The sequence below is a fragment of the Balaenoptera ricei genome, chromosome X (assembly GCF_028023285.1).
Source record: "Balaenoptera ricei isolate mBalRic1 chromosome X, mBalRic1.hap2, whole genome shotgun sequence".
Classification (NCBI taxonomy): Eukaryota; Metazoa; Chordata; class Mammalia; order Artiodactyla; family Balaenopteridae; genus Balaenoptera; species Balaenoptera ricei.
In genome coordinates, this window is record NC_082660.1 from 17010758 (window position 1) to 17026580 (window position 15823).

A 15823-nucleotide genomic window follows, 5' to 3' on the forward strand; every position below is an offset into this window, starting at 1 on the left:
CTGGGAGCATAGCATTAACTCCTGTCCCTATTCAACAATGACCTGGTTGTGAAGAGCGCGTTGCCACATTCCAAAGTCCCATTAGTGAGGCCCTGGGGCTCCCACGCACAGATCGCAAGGCTAGGAGAATGGGGCTATTTGCAGAAGGCTCAAGAGGGGCTCTCCCAAAGACTGACGTTAACACGCTCACGCTAGAAAGAAGAAAACTGGACAGACCAGGTCTACACGTTCACTTGCCTCGGTCTGGGGAATAGGACATTGTCGCGGTGGATGAAGACAGGCGCTTACTCATGGGAGGCTCCGTCTGCTTTGGCAAATTCATGGTTGATGTTGAAAGTTTGTCACATGCTGCAGAGAAATGCATTAAAGACGTTGGTATTCACACCACTCTAGACTAAGAAACACATTTCCCAAAGTGTCTTCCTGTCCTCATCCACACGCCTCCAAAACCACTGTGGCACAGCACACTGCTTCCAGCTCCCTGCCCTCCACTTGGCACGTCTGGGAATGCCCGGGCCACAGCAGCCATCCATCTGAAGCAAGTTCTTCTCTTCTATTGCTCGACTTTGTGTTTCTCTTTGACTCCAAATGTTCAGCCTCACTCAACTGTTCAACTAAAGCCCTGTTAATCCCACCAGTCAACCACTTCCTTGTGTCCAGGGACTTTTAAGTAAACTCAGACCACACAAAAACAAAACCAACCTGGACCCAGAGACAAAGCACCACTGCAAAATGTTCTACGATCTGACTGAGACTGGGTGAGCTGAAACCGGACTTTTTCTGAGGTTATCTAGAGCTCAGGTTGCAGAGAGAAGTAATTTGTAAAGCAAGGAGCTGTATTTAAAGCAGAACAACCTTTAGCAGTTGGTTTCTTCCTTTTATCAAGAGATGGGGTCACAATGGCCCTTTCTCAAAGGCTATGACTGTTTACGGTTAGGATTTTAAAATGTGGTCCTAGGTTTGGTACTCTTAATTTCCCACCATTACTTTAGACGGGCTTCTAAGTGAAACGACTGCAGCAACCCGAGAGGTGCTCACAGTGCCAGCCAAGCCATATCCAAGCTTGAGGCAAAAGGAAAGATGTGTGGCCCCGGCTCTAAAGGAAGCAAACTCATCAATAATATTTTCAAAATCTACTCTTCTACTCATCTTGTTTTCAAATGAGAGAAGTGTCATGTTTGACAATTTCTCCTGACCAAGTGATGACCCTACATAATTTTTAAATAACTTAGACTGAAGTAAAATTATAATACAGTCTGTTTGGGTATAAATAAAATATTTAAACTTAAAACGGTATGAGCTTTAATACACCTACTTTTCAACGTTTCAGTTTGAGTATTTTAATGTTCTGGGAAAAATAACCACTAGAAATTACATAAAACCATGTCTCTAGGGGTACACATTTCCCCTTTTGCCTCAGGCTCCGACATGGCTCAGCATGGTACTGGTCTTTGCAAATTCAATATTTTGTTCATCATAGATTGTTCTTCATTCATTTTGATTAAAATATTCTTTTATCTTGATTACTGAGATTTCTGCCACTCCCTTAAACTAAGTGCTCCAGTCGAGTACCACACTCACCTCACCCTGTCCCAGGGCCCTGGGTACGATTCCCAAGGTGTCATTATCAACTCTACCTGCCCCTCTCTGTTGGGGGAAGGCCAGTGCCCATATGACAGTGAACGTGGCCCAGGCGGCAAAGTCTCTGCTACTCAGCAACACCAATAAGAATTATTCTTTGTCAAAGAAACGCTGGAGACCAAGGATATTTATTCCTACTGCTATAATTTGACCTTCTGGGTGGCTGGGAAATACTGTATCCCTTTTACATCTTGTTTTTTCTTTACCAGTCAAAGATGGGTTGAATTTCTAAAGTCCCTATTAAATGGGAGCAAGGTTTTGCTAGTTCTATTCTTGACCTAGACCCTAAGAATTTCCCGGGCCTGTATACAAAACAGAGAGCCTATCAGAGAGAGGAAATCAAGAACAAAGCCAATTTATCTCCGTGTTTGGATTCACAGTGTTAGTACTGGTAAACTCAAACACCTCTCCAGGAATCCATCACATTAATACCCAAAACTCCGTGTAATTATAGGTCCTGGTAACCAGAAGTGATTGAAATACCCTACTACTTAATGCCTAAAAACCAATGATAGATGAGAGCGTTGAAGATCTAAACGCACAGAAGTCAAACACTGACAAGATTGTCAAGGCAGAGGTTAGTGAGCTAAGGATGAAATGTCTCCAGGGTACTAGGATGTAAGGCATGCACGCTCCACGATGACGAACAAAGCAATATGGGCATGTCATTCACTTTCTAGAAAAAAGTTCTAAGGGGTCAGACTAAGAAATCAATTGTAAAAGTGCTTGAGACAGACACAGTGATGGAGGAGGGTGACCGGGACAGTCATCACAAAATGCCACGGCACAGTGATGCTGGGATATACCGTTGGTGGACTCAGCAGCGGCGGCAGTGGTCCCTGGGTCCGGAGGGAGGGTGCTGGCTGCTAAACCTAGAGGAGGGGGTGGGGTATTTCCTGATTCACCTACACAGCAAAAAAAAAAAAATCAGAGCAAAGACAGGTAAAAGAAAAAAGTCCCAATTTCTGGTTGACTCTAGTTTCCATTAGGAAATTAGAAAAAGTAACTGAGATGGGCTGTTGACGTCTCAAAGAAAAAAAGAAAAAAAAGTATATTCACTGACAAAAGGTTATAAGCACAATACAGCAAAGTCAAGAAACTGTACCACTCATGTAAACCCATTTGCTCTCAGAAAGAGCTGGTATACAGCTCCTGCATAATAGAATGGCAGACACAGAAAAGACACTAAAAAGAGGGCAAAACCACCCAGGGACCAGTAACAATCCATACATTAAACATTTGAAAATTTAAAGATGAGTATGAACTGGATAATGAAATAAATAAGTCACCTTAAAGCAAAACTGAAAGAGCAACAGAAGTAAATAATGTGGCGGGAAGAACCCCAGCCCCTTGTAGGGGGTTACTGCTGCTCAGCCTTTCCCCGTCATGCTGCAGCCATGACCGAGCCATTGACCTTCCCTGAAATCAGGTTACCTCTGGGCTTGCTAGGTGGATCCGGTTAACCAGGCTCTACATTCATTTTCTTTGTTTTTCTTTTGTTTTACCTCAAAGCCCAGTTACTGTATCAACTGCTGTTTGTGAGCAAGAAGAATGAACAGATCCCCTTCGCAAGAAATGCATACACAGGAAGCTTGGCAGCTTTAAACATCACATCCGAAAAAGGTACCTGCAGATCGGTACAAAGCATCCCCCAGATCCTGCGGGCGCCAGTCTGCCCGTGATCTCCCTCCTGCCCCAAGATCTCCCCACCGGGCCCTGCGATGCAGGGACAGCCCTTCACTCACCATCGCGTCCTCCGGGCCCCGCGGCCAGTGAGGCTCCCCACGAGCACTTCTTCTTCAGCTCCAGCTGCTGTGTGCGCTCCAGGGACCTGCGCATCATCGCCTCGAGCCGCTCCTGCCGTTCACGCAAGAGACAGCAAGATTAACCACCCAGCCCCGCGGCACTGCTGCACCTCCGCGCGGGGGTGAGTCACCAGACGGGGCTCTCCGCTCAGCATCCAAAACCCAGGCTCGCGTGCTCTCCCCACCACACCAGCGCCTTCTCAGTGGGCGGGGAGTAAACAAGGCGGCTAGCGCCGGCTCCCAGCCCCAGCACCTCTCCCCTCCCACGGGAGAGGCTGCTGCAAAGCCAGGCCTTGATTTGTTTAAGAATAATGCCAGACAAGCATTAACTCCTTGAGGCCTGTCCCATCCAGTAGAACTGGAATTGTGCTCTAGAACCAACTGCATCCTCTCTTGTTGACAAGCATCAAGGACTATGATTTGAGTAAACTGAAATATAATTTGAATTTTAATAGCCTTAAGCATAACTTTTTGGGGGGATACACCATGACTTTGAAGTCCATTTTGCAAAGTCCCATTTTCCTCTTCGAGCTTCTTAAAGGGGAATTAATTGTTCTCTACATTATAACTCTTTTCTGCTACGTAGTATCTGGGGATAATACTGCATATTTCAAAATACAAGAGACAAAAGTAGAGAAACTGGTGTCCACAAAATCAAGCATCTATGCATTCTCAGAGTTAGACGGTGGCGGGGGGTGGGGGTGGGGGAGGAAGAACTAAACAGTTTTTAGCCAGAAGAGAAAAGCAACAACCAGGCTTCTCTCCTAACAGAGCATTTATCAAAAGCACGCCCCTGCATTAACCAAATTGTTCTTTTCATAAAGTTGGGCCTGACTGCTGGCAAGTCTTTCCCTGGCACTGGAGTGAAGCTGTCCTAATTCTGAGCTCCGCACCACCTCAATGACACTGCAAATACCAAATCCGCTCCCTGCCTCCACTGGAGAAGGCCCACAGGGTAAGCGGTCACACAGACACCTTTTCACCCTCATAAAACCCCACCCTGAGGTGCTCCTGGAACTGGGCTAATCCTAGCCCAACTTCAAAACAAAAAGATACTATTTTCTCATGGCTTAAATAAACAAGCAAGCAAAATTAATTTAGGGCAGCACCAACTGAGTGACCGTGACTTAAGGATCGGGGAAAGGCTCCTTTATTTCACTCACTAGAAACACAGAAAGGTCACTTAGGAGGTGCCTGGATCTGTCCCTTTTGTCCACACCAGAGGGATGAGGTGAGCATTCTCCACATCTCAGCCTCCTCTGCATAATTTTTCTCCGAATAGCACTTTGCTAAAAGACAGCTTCTCCAGGGACCTGTGAGCAGAAAGGGGATTTCTTTCCTCCTGTAAGTCTCAGATTTGTATTTGCTATTAACTGCGCTCTAGTTTTTGGCTGAGACTCTACAATGAGTGTGCATTTCCTGGCAGAATCCTGTTCTCAAGACCCTGGCCCATTAAATTCTGACAGCCAGCCCCAGCGGTTTGTCTGAGAAAAGATGAGGGCTTGGAGGAACTAGAACTTCTTGACTATTTGAGGACTGAAGTCTGATCACTCATCACTGGGGCTCGATAGTATTCCTTTATATGGATTTAACATCAATTATTTAACCAATGACCTAATTTTTTTTATATCTTTATTGGAGTATAATTGCTTTACAATGTTTTATTAGCTTCTGCTGTACAACAAAGTGAATCAGCCATACGTATACATATATCCCCATATCCCCTCCCTCCCACCAATGACCTAATTTAAGTGTTGAAATCTTTCACCTCAGAGTGAATTTAGTATTGAGTGGGTTATGGGATATTGCCTACCTGCCAGAAAGACCTCACAAGACAGTCCTTGGGCTTCCCTGCTGGCACAGTGGTTAAGGATCTGCCTGCCAATGCAGGGGACATGGGTTCGAGCCCTGGTCCGGGAAGATCTCACATGCCACAGAGCAACTAAGCCTGTGTGCCACAACACTGAGCCTGCGCTCTACAGCCCGCGAGCCACAACTACTGAGCCCACGTGTCACAGCTACTGAAGCCCGTGTGCCTAGAGCCCGTGCTCTGCACGCAACAAGAGAAGCCACTGCAATGAGAAGCCCCCGCACCACAATGAAGAGTAGCCCCGGCTCGCCGCAACTAGAGAAAGCCTGCTCACAGCAACGAAGACCCAATGCAGCCAAAAATAAATAAATAAATAAATAATTTATTAAAAAAAAAAAAGTCCTTCATCTACTAGGAGACAATGAGAACAAAGAACACCAAGACTCACAGCCAACCGTATCACTGAATAGCTATCTAGGGGCATAATTTTAAGGGAATGTTCATCCAAAGCCAGACCTACTCCGGAGCCTTTCGGTTACCTTTAGAAAAAACACCTCTGTCATCTACCCCCAACCCACTGAGCTGCTCCAAATTCTACCATTAGAGATTTATTCCTTTGAACTGTACATAGAGGCATAATTTTAAGGGAATGTTCATCCAAAGCCAGACCTACTCCTGAGCCTTTCGGTTACCTTTAGAAAAAATACCTCTGTCATCTACCCCCAACCCACTGAGCTGCTCCAAATTCTACCATTAGAGATTTATTCCTTTGAACTGTACGTAGACTTACGAAAATGACGCTATCCCTGAGAGAAGACACAGTCACTCTGTGTCACCCACTTTTGGAGAGATGATTAAAAATAGGTGGTAACCAAGCTCTATGGTAAGGGGACTTATAAAACCCAAGCTGTCAGAATCGGATGTTTCAAACATGTCAAAACCAAAACTGGTTCACTTTACTCTTATTAGAGGTTAGTCCCATATAGTCCCGTATTACCTAGCATGTGTGTGTATCTCTTTCTGTTCCTTCATGTGATGGAATGCAAAGAATCCTAGTTTGGAATCAGCAGATATGAATTCAAATCCCACTTCTGCCTGCTACTTAGCCCCATGACCCTGAGTTAATCGTTTAATGTCATCTTTGGGCATCGGTTCCCTTGTCTGTAAAATGGGTATGATATTACCTATATTACAGATCATTCAAGTCTACAAGATAACAACTAGCATAGTAAGTCCTTAACCAATGCTAACTGAACCCAAGTTTGAAGAGGAGGATTGTTAACATGGCAGTTTAGAGCAGTGGTTCTCAAATGTGAGTGAGTCTGCATCAGAATCACCTGGAGGGTTTGTTAAATCACCAGTTGCTGAGCCCCACCCCCAGAGTTTCTGAGTCAGCAGGTCTGAGGTGAATGTGCTGACAATGCATTTCTCGTAAGTTTCCAGGAGATGCGGCTGCTGCTGGTGCTGGGATGGTGCTGAGAACCCCTGGTTAGAGGAAAGGCTGAGCACGAGAGAGCGTGTGCGAGAAAGTTCAATCACATCAGAAGAATGGTATTAATAAATATCACAGCTGCATACTGCATACTGCAATTCCTGCCAAGTTCTGGCTCTCCTGAGGATCATCCGATGATCAACAGAGGATGGGGAAAGGGCAACGCAGATTATTGTCCCTACAATGTCCTCTTTTGGGTGGGGCTTAGTGGAAGGAAGGAATGAGGGCAACTCACCCTTGACCCCTTGAGCTCTGGCCCTAGACCTGCCTGGATGAACGTAGAGGAGATCCATGACCAAGGTGACGCACTGAGCTGGCCGAGCAGTATGAAAGGCCTCCAGCAGGGCTTGGCCTGGCCACTGTTACCCAGACAACTGTCTCAGGCAGGAGTGGAGGGCTGACTGTGCCTTTTCCACTGCCCTTACTACATGTGTTCTGGGGATGACAGCAGGGGGACAAGCCCCCAAATGGTCCTAAGCAGGGCTCCGTGGAGGGCCCTTCTCCCTGCAAACACGTCCACATCTGGCCAGAAAGCCACGTAATCACCATGCCCCATGCCAGCCAATGCCCTCTGAGAGCAGTCAGCGCTCAGCTTAGTGAAGTTTTTGCTTAGTTGAGTTCAGAAAGTTCTCATTTTTACACTCAGCCTGGTGGGTTTTGTTAGGTATCAAGCAAGAAGATTATGAGAAGTTGTGATGTGTTCAAGTAACTTACAGAGATGAAGGTACTCTTTGAAAGAGGTCTTTCCTGGTTTTCTGTTTAGCATGAGGAACATAGAGGTGGCTTCACCAAATACCATTTTCCAGGGCCCCTAGTCATGAAGCTATACTTCCCTGAGTGGAGAAGGGGTGAGCGCATTGTGCTGTCAGCCTTAACCCAGGCAGATGACAAAAGCTTGTTCCAGAAGCTTGATTCTTGGGAGCTGTGTGGCATGTGAAGATTGGAAGAACCCACCTGTAGGAGAAGGCGGCCTCCAGCGAGAAAACGAGCTCAAGGTCAGAGTGTCAACTGGACACTGGACTCCCCCTTCCCAAGGACAGGCCTGACCAGCTTCCAGCCCTCGACACCTCTGGGAGCTAGGCCGGCGGTGAAGCCCACTTCTGTGTTGGTGGAGAGGAGGCCTCCAGGCCGAGTCTGGGGCTCACCCACACAGATGTGAGGCGTTACCAACAACGACATCATGGAAACAGTCCTTGGTGGGGAGGTGAGGAGTCAACAGGCCTTTTATGAGCTCCTAATATCAGACCCAGAGAGGCAGGAGTTTGTGGGCAACGCAAACACTTTCCAACAAGCTACAGAAGCAAAATGGAATGAACCATCTTCCTGCGGAGGCTTCTCCCTGGTTGACAGAGACAGGCCCTGACAAAAAGGACTTAAATCTGGCACTGAGAAGAGGATGGAGAGTCTCCACAGCCATGTGCCAAGCAGGCAGCAGTCCTCCCAAAGATCTCCAGCGAACCATGGGGGCAAATGCAAAGGCTTTCCTTTGGAAAGGGCTCCCGCAGCAGAGACCTATCTGTCCTCTCCAAAGACCACCCATGAGAATGCCAATCGGACCTCTGCATTAGCAGAGCACTGACGATGAGGTGGTTAACAGGCCAGCCTGCATGGGGAGAGTCCCTAAGCTCCACCTGGGTCTCCGGGGGCTCAGAGGGCAGGAGCAGGTGGTGGAGGGAGCCCACTGCTTCCTCCGGTTGCTCTACACCCATGGGAGGCCCAGCTCTCAGCCCTGCCCTGCCGTGTCTGGGGAGAAGAGGGGCGCAAGCTCGATGTGTGTTTGTGCTGACCACGGGCAGGCAGCCTGCCCCACTCCCCACCACCACCACACCAGGGGTGAAAGGGAGCACACAAAGCAAACAGGAAACTGTCCGAAGCACAGCCACTAACAAGTCAGCTGCATCAGGACCAATCATCTGGCATGCCATCCCCTCATCTGTCACACGGGTCCCTCAAAGGTGGACCCGTGTGGCACTGTCAGGTGTGGCAGAGGCTCAGGAAGCGTCTCCTGTGACTTCACAGCACCCCTTCCTGGAAACGGCAGTGACACACATTCCCTGCAATCAGCAATCCCGCAGGAGGTCAGGAGTGGAAATGGAGAGAGCAGGGAGAAAAGAGAGAAGCTGTGAGTCAAGGAAGGGAGCATGGGAAGAAAAGGGGCGAGTCCAGCACTCACGACAAATACCCAGGCTGGGAAAGGAGAGATCCGCCCCGTCACTGAAACAGCCCAACGCACTGTGGCTTTTCTCTTGGTCTCTACGCTCTGTGCCATAATCTTTCCTGGGTAGCTCTCTCTTGACACTGCTTCAGCCAGGGTCAGCTGAAGTCACTGAAGGGAAGCTAACATTTCTGAGCGACTACTCTGTGCTAGGTGCTTTGCTGGCACTTGCGGAAGTCACCTCCTTTAACTCCTATGACCACCTCTGTTTTGGGCTGAGGAGACCGAGCTAGAGGGGTGTGAGACTTGGCCCTGGCTGCCAGCTGCTTAGGGGGAGGGCTGGGATTTGCACCAGGAGCTGACAAAGGCAGGCAGTGATCGGGCTGCGAGAGCAACAGCGACTGTGGCTAAGACCCTGCTCAGGCCTCCATTCACTAAGAGGAACAAAGAAGCCGCCATTTAAGCCTGTGCTCTGTGGGCAAAGATGGGTTTAATTCTGTGTATGTGAGCATGTTTGTGTTGTTTTTTTTTTTTATTAAAAAAAGACAAAAGGGTAAAGACAGTGATAACAATTCAGAGATTAAAAAAATACTGAACTTATACCAACATCTCTGTATCTTATAGTGTTGGCGATTAACAAACCTCTATATTGTTCATACTAAATGATGAGTCACACTTTGTTATACAGCAGAAACTAACACAACATTGTAAAGCAATTATACTCCAATAAAGATGTTAAAAAAAATAAAATAAAAATAAATTTAGTAAGATTTTAAAAAAGAAAAAAAAATCTAAAAAAGAATGAATATATATATGTATAACTGAATCACTTTGCTGTATACCTGAAACTAACACAACATTGTAAATCAACTGTACTCCAATTTAAAAAAAGAATTTTAAAAAATACAATTAAAAAAAAAAATAAACAAATTCTTCATTCAAGGGTAATTCATTCAAATATCATCCCCATCTATTATTACTTACAATAAATATTTACCTTTTTGCTTACTAATCATGTATTAAAATTTGTAATAAGTTTATGCTTTTACAAGTGGTAAAAAAATAAAAATAAATGATGAGTCACTATACCTTATGAATAAAAAATGATCATCACCTGATACAAGGCTATGATTACACCCTTAAAATACACTTGTTAAGAAAATCTATACCCCAAATATGCTTTCTAAATATATTTTCAAAGTTTAGTAATAAAGGACTCTGTCAGGGTAATTACATTCCATTTCTTTTTTAAAAGATAACTGGAGAGAAAGGATGATTAAAGCAAGAACATGCATTAAAATATAAACAGACTAGCACGTCTGTATCGGAAGGTAGACTATTTGATTTTCCAGCAGTGAGTACAAGGTCATGCTGTCCTCCACCCTCACAGCCCGTCCTCCAGCCTCGTGTCTGTCCCGGAAGCACAGACTCCCCAGCTAAGCTGAATGGACCTGTCTCTCTGTTCCTGTTCTAGCGTGCGCTGCGGAGCCGGCTGGCGCCCAGCCCTCACCTCCTCCTCCCGGAGCTTCTGCCTCCTCTTCTCCTCCACGGCAGCCCTCTTCTGCTCCTCTCGCTGCCGCTGCTCTCCCAGCTTCCGCCATCGCTCCTCAATTTGCTTTTCGTACTGGAGCTTGGCCCTCTTCTGTTTCTCCAGGATCTGCTGCTCCCGGGCAGCTGGGGGAAGGAAGGCAGAAGAGAGGTGTCATTACCAGAGCACCCCACACCATTTGGATTAATACCAAAAACGCAGAAGTAAGAGTGACCCCCAAAAAAGAGCCCGGTGGGATCGTAGGCTGAAGTGACTGAGATGAAGGGTTCTGGTGCCTCCGCCACTAGCTGGGTGACCCTGGACATATTAACCACGTCAGCTCTCTGCCTCAGTTTCCTCCTCTGTGAAGTGGGGATGTCGCATGTGCAACGTTACGTGCTGTGGAGACCGAATGAGACAACGCACGGGAAGTGGACAGTCACTGCCCCTGCACGTGGGAGCTCTGCCTGTCATTGCCATCAAGTCAGACTCGTCCCAATGGCTAGGCCACACGCAGGATTGAGAAATGAGAGCTATCAGGGTATCTTCACTCGGGACACGTTAGCTGTACACGCACCACGCACCAGACGCTGAGCTGGGTGAGGGTAAACAGAAGACGATGAACAGGATCGGCCCGCCTCCTTCCTGAGACATTTACTAAGGGCCTTAACTCCACCTGGCCAGGCAGGCAAGGGTTCCCTGGAGGACGCAATGTCTGAGCCGACCAGCAGGAGGCACTCAAGGAGTAGGATTCGAAAGCTCCTCATCTGTCTCAGTGCCCTGGGGAAGCCACTCCACCTACCTCGTGGCACCCTGGGGGGAACAGGTTGGACGAATCTGTCCATAGCCTGCAAGAGGTACGACAGCCTTTCTCAATGGGTTCCCTGTCCTAACACAGAAATGGCCTTCGGTGCCGATTTCCTCCATTCCCCCGAGGATGGCCCTTCTAGCTGCCCTGGGGAGAGGCCGCCTGAGCGGGCGGGGGCGGCGACTGTCTCTTGTTCTCCAGCATCCTACCCACAGCTCTAGCGCAGTGCCAGTAACAGAGGTTCAACGCATGCTCAATGAGTAAATCAACTGTCCTGAGAATTACATAACAACTGTGAACGGGCCAGTGGCAGTGCGGGTTTGCTCCCAGTTTTCCACGTTCACCTAGCAACTGTCCCAGTTCTCTTCCCATTCAGTCACAAATTTCTAAGGGCCTTGAGAAAAGACATCATCACATCTCCACTCCCTTAGACCTAAACAGCCAAAGTGCACAACTTACCAAGACATTTTTCTCTTTCTTCTCGTCTTTCTTTAGCTAGTCGTTGTCTCTCATCAGATTTTAAAAATCCATCCATGCCTACAAGAGAGAAAACACAATGAAAGACTTCACTCTCCCCGTCCGCTGAGTGCCAGGGACCCCCTTGGCCTGCACCCTGGGTCTGGCCACATGCACACATCATCCAACAGCAGTGCTCCGTACCCCACACACGGCCCGATCCTGAGAGTCGAGGGGCAGTAGCCACGGCTGCCACGCTCCCCCACCAAGCTGGGTTGGTAGTGGCCCGATGCCAGCCCCAGAGAACCAACCCTTTCCCTAGTCCTCCGTCCCCAGGCCTGGCCTCACAGGGGTCAGAAAGTGCAAGAAGTGACAGGTCTGGCAATGTGCAGAAAAGCCCACTGGGCCTCCCCCCGTCCGGCTCCCAGGGGAAGGCAGAAGCACAAAAGTAGACACGATTATTACACAGACAGTGAACATCTGACTTTCTGGAAGGAGCCAACTGCTGAGGGACATGTATGAGCTCCTCGGGTGAACACTGAGAAAATACAACACTCAAGTTTGATTTCGTTTCCGCTAAGTTTGCTCCCATGTCAATCTTAGCATTTTAGAATCACAAAGAAGGAATATAACATACTCCTGTTTACAGTAAGTCCCCTACATACGAACGAGTTCTGTTCCGAGAGCACGTTCGTAAGTCCAATTTGTTCATAAGTCCAACAAAGTTAGCCTAGGTACCCAACTAACACAATCGGCTATATAGTACCGTACTGTATTGGTTTATAATACTTTTCATGCAAATAATACATAAAAAACAAATACAAAAAATAAAGAAAACATTTTTAATCTTACAGTACAGTACCTTGAAAAGTACAGTAGTACAGTACAGCAACTGGCATACAGGGGCTGGCATCGCGTGAACAGGCAGGAAGAGTTACTGACTGGAGGAGGGAGAGGAGGTGGGAGGTGGTACAGCTGAAGGATCATCAGTAACAGGAGATGGAGGGCAAGCTGCAATGTCACTCACACCTGATGTTGATGGAATGCATGTTCACAACTTTGAAAGTTCGCAACTTGAAGGTTCGTATGTAGGGGACTTACTGTACTTGTTACTTAAATATCCACAACAAATAAAATGGAACAAATGGCAATTCCCCCCAAGTCTGAGAAACATCCCAGGAGCTCCGCATCTCCACCCATCTTCTACAGGACCCTAAAGTGCTTTCTGAATCAAATGCTAAATGATCTTCACGGCTGTTTTAGGGTTAAAAATAATTTACTGCACTTGGTCACCACTGGTCATTCATGAGTATTACTTATATAATGGTCAAGGACCACATTCTGGAGAAATCGGCTTTAGTGTTACTACAACTGGATTCACCTTCCCAGCGCCTGGGCCCTCCTCCGTGGTAGTGTCACAGCTGACTTCATAGTGTGCCTCGCTGCCACAGTGAGCTGTGCCCCTTTTAGGGATGTTCCTGCCACTGCCCAGGAGAGGGACGTGGAGGCTTGGACCGCAGTGCAGGCAGCAGGAATGCAGATAAGGGTGGACGTGATAAACAATGGTTTGTCACGATTCCCCACGAGCATCTAATCTTGCAGCCTGGATTATGCAGCAGGTATATTAAAGCTCAAGAGAGAAGTCCTGGAAAATAAACCTGACTACAAGTGCCACTCCCCATGTTTGTTTTTAGTCAACTCTTTTTTTTCTTTTTTGTTTAAACTGAAGTATAGTTAATTTACAATGTTGTATTAGTTTCAGGTGTACAGCAAAGTGATTCACATATATATATATATATATATATATATATATATATATATATATATTCTGTTCCATATTCTTTTCCATTATAGTTATTACAAGATATTGAAGGTAGTTCCCTGTGCTATACAGTAGGTCCTTGTTGTTTATCTATTTTATGTGTAGTAGTGTGTATCTGTTAATCCCAAACTCCTAATTTATCCCTCCCCCCATCCCTTTTGGTGATCATAAGTTTGTTTTCTATGTCTGTGAGTCTATTTCTGTTTTGTAAATCAGTTTATTTGGGTTTTGTCAACTCTTAATCATTACAACGCTACCGACGACATGAACAGCATCGAGAATTTAAAGGCCCAATTTCTCAACTCATCACTGCTGGCTCCCCCAATCTGACCCCTTTTCCCCACATCCCTTGCACCTTTTTAAATCCCACTCACCTTGAAGACCCCACAGTTTCTGGCTGGCAGAACCCTAACTTCATTCTGCTTGGCTGCAGAGCGCTCTCGGTCTCCCTGCAGGGAGGGAGGGGCTCCCGAACCAAGGGCGGCTCTGCATCTCTGGGTCGCCTGCTCGGGCCACACCCCACCCCCACAGGCCTCAAGGTGCACACACAAAGCTCAAAGGCAGCCACGTGGTCAGCGGAACGGGAGCAGGGAGACAAAACCAGGTTTCTCTTCAGTGATCCTCCAAACATTTTCAAGCTCTAGTCTCTACCTTAAGCGTTTGACTAATAAGGATTTGTTCTGTGTGAAAAGCTACAAAGAGAAGCCTAGGCCACCTGGACACATGCTGGCATCAGCACCCACATCAACTCCTCGGCTCCAGCGTGACCTGTCACCCTCTAGATCTAAGATACTGCCCGAGAACCACTGCAAGTGTTGTTCAAACAGAAGAAAGAAAGAAAAACAGGGAAAAGGGCCAAGCACATTTGAAACTGGCCATGTTGCCTTGAGGCTTTACTAACAGAAGGCTGTTTGTTCCAGGGACATGCATGATTTTAGGCTGCCCCCTTGTGGGCACTTGTAAGAGTCACATCTTCAAATCATTTCCTTTCCAGAAGATCTTCATTATCAGGCTCCTTAGTCATCACCTGCTTCGTCATAACGGGAGGCTACAATCTACGAACCAAGTCCGTTGCTTGAATTTACTCGGCCCAATCACCCCATGATGACGGAGATACTATTATGATCCTCACCTTATAGGTACAGAAAGGGAGGCAGAGAGGTTAACTTGTTCAAGGCCACACCATCAGAAAGTGGAGACGCCAGATTCCAACCTGAGAACCTGACTCCAGGACCCACACACACTCTTAATTACTGCTTTCCCATGCGGCTCTCTGGCAAAGGAGGAAACTAACAGCTCTATCTTAGCACCCATGAACGAAACCTTCATGGCTTTCTGAGACCCAGTATTGTACGCAGGGAACAAGTCCCATCCTTGTCCCAGGAATGTGCATGCAAATTTGGAGAGAAGTGCAAGTCCAACTCATTAGAGAAGTACCAAGTAGGCACTACTGTGAGCCAGGCACTGGCCAGCTGGGCACAGACGTGCTAATTATTTGCTTCCCCTTCAAACTGATGGTTTGGAAATGTCTGGGCGCTGGGTGGGGAAAGGGGGTAGCCAGATGACGCTGGGGGCAACAGGGCCAAGCCATTCTTCTTTAGCCCCACTGAGTGGGGTGGAGTGACCCAAACAGCCCAAGGTGGGCAGCCTGGAGTCTATGCTGTCATATGGCAGCCACAAGCCATGTGTCTGTTTAAATTTAAGATAATCAAAATTAAACGCAATTAACAGTTCAGTTCCTCCATCACACCGGGCCCATTTCAAGCACTCACTAGCCACATGAGGCTGGGGGCCACCGTACCGAACAGTCCTGGACCAGGAGCCTCCAGGCTCAGTCTTGTGATTCTCTCCCTTCACACGTAACTGCTCTGGGACACCGATGAATAACGAAACTCTCAGAGTCCAATCAGGGTTGAGTTTTGCTGGGTGAGTAAGGCTGGGGTAAGGCCTCCTTCCCCCACACAGCATCTGCCTCTCCTGATTAAAAGAGAACTATCAAGCAATCATTTCCAGAACATCCATTTGAGGAGAAGCCAAATAATTAACTTACATCTCCAACTTCCATCTTGTGATCCCTGATGACCCTCCAGGGACCCCTGCCAAGAGGCCCTGGGCTCATCCTGAAGGAAGAAGGGGTAGAGCACAAACCAGACAGCCCCTACGTGTTAGAGGGCGTGGACCTGACCTGTGATTACCACTACAGCAACACAGCTAGAGCAATCAAGGTAGACTATGATTAACAGACCCAGGGCAAGCGACCTTAGTACAGGAATGCTAACAATACCAGGAGACCTCCTCTAAAGACA

At 47.3% G+C, this 15823-nt stretch overlaps 1 protein-coding gene across 12 annotated transcripts in view; it reads right to left on the reverse strand.

Annotated features, from left to right (window-relative positions):
* The window catches only part of MAP7D2 (MAP7 domain containing 2), a 105911-nt gene that overhangs the window by 42346 nt on the left and 47742 nt on the right, over positions 1-15823 (reverse strand). For 8 of the 12 annotated variants that reach the window (XM_059911150.1, XM_059911161.1, XM_059911160.1 and 5 more), the window contains exons 2-5: positions 11699-11776; positions 10414-10577; positions 3387-3498; positions 238-348 (exon numbers count right to left, since the gene is read on the reverse strand). In XM_059911150.1, coding sequence (XP_059767133.1) covers positions 238-348; positions 3387-3498; positions 10414-10577; positions 11699-11776 — 465 coding nt within the window. The remainder of the gene's footprint in view (positions 1-237; positions 349-3386; positions 3499-10413; positions 10578-11698; positions 11777-15823) is intronic. The other 4 variants (XM_059911162.1, XM_059911159.1, XM_059911158.1 and 1 more) reach the window with 1 other exon arrangement.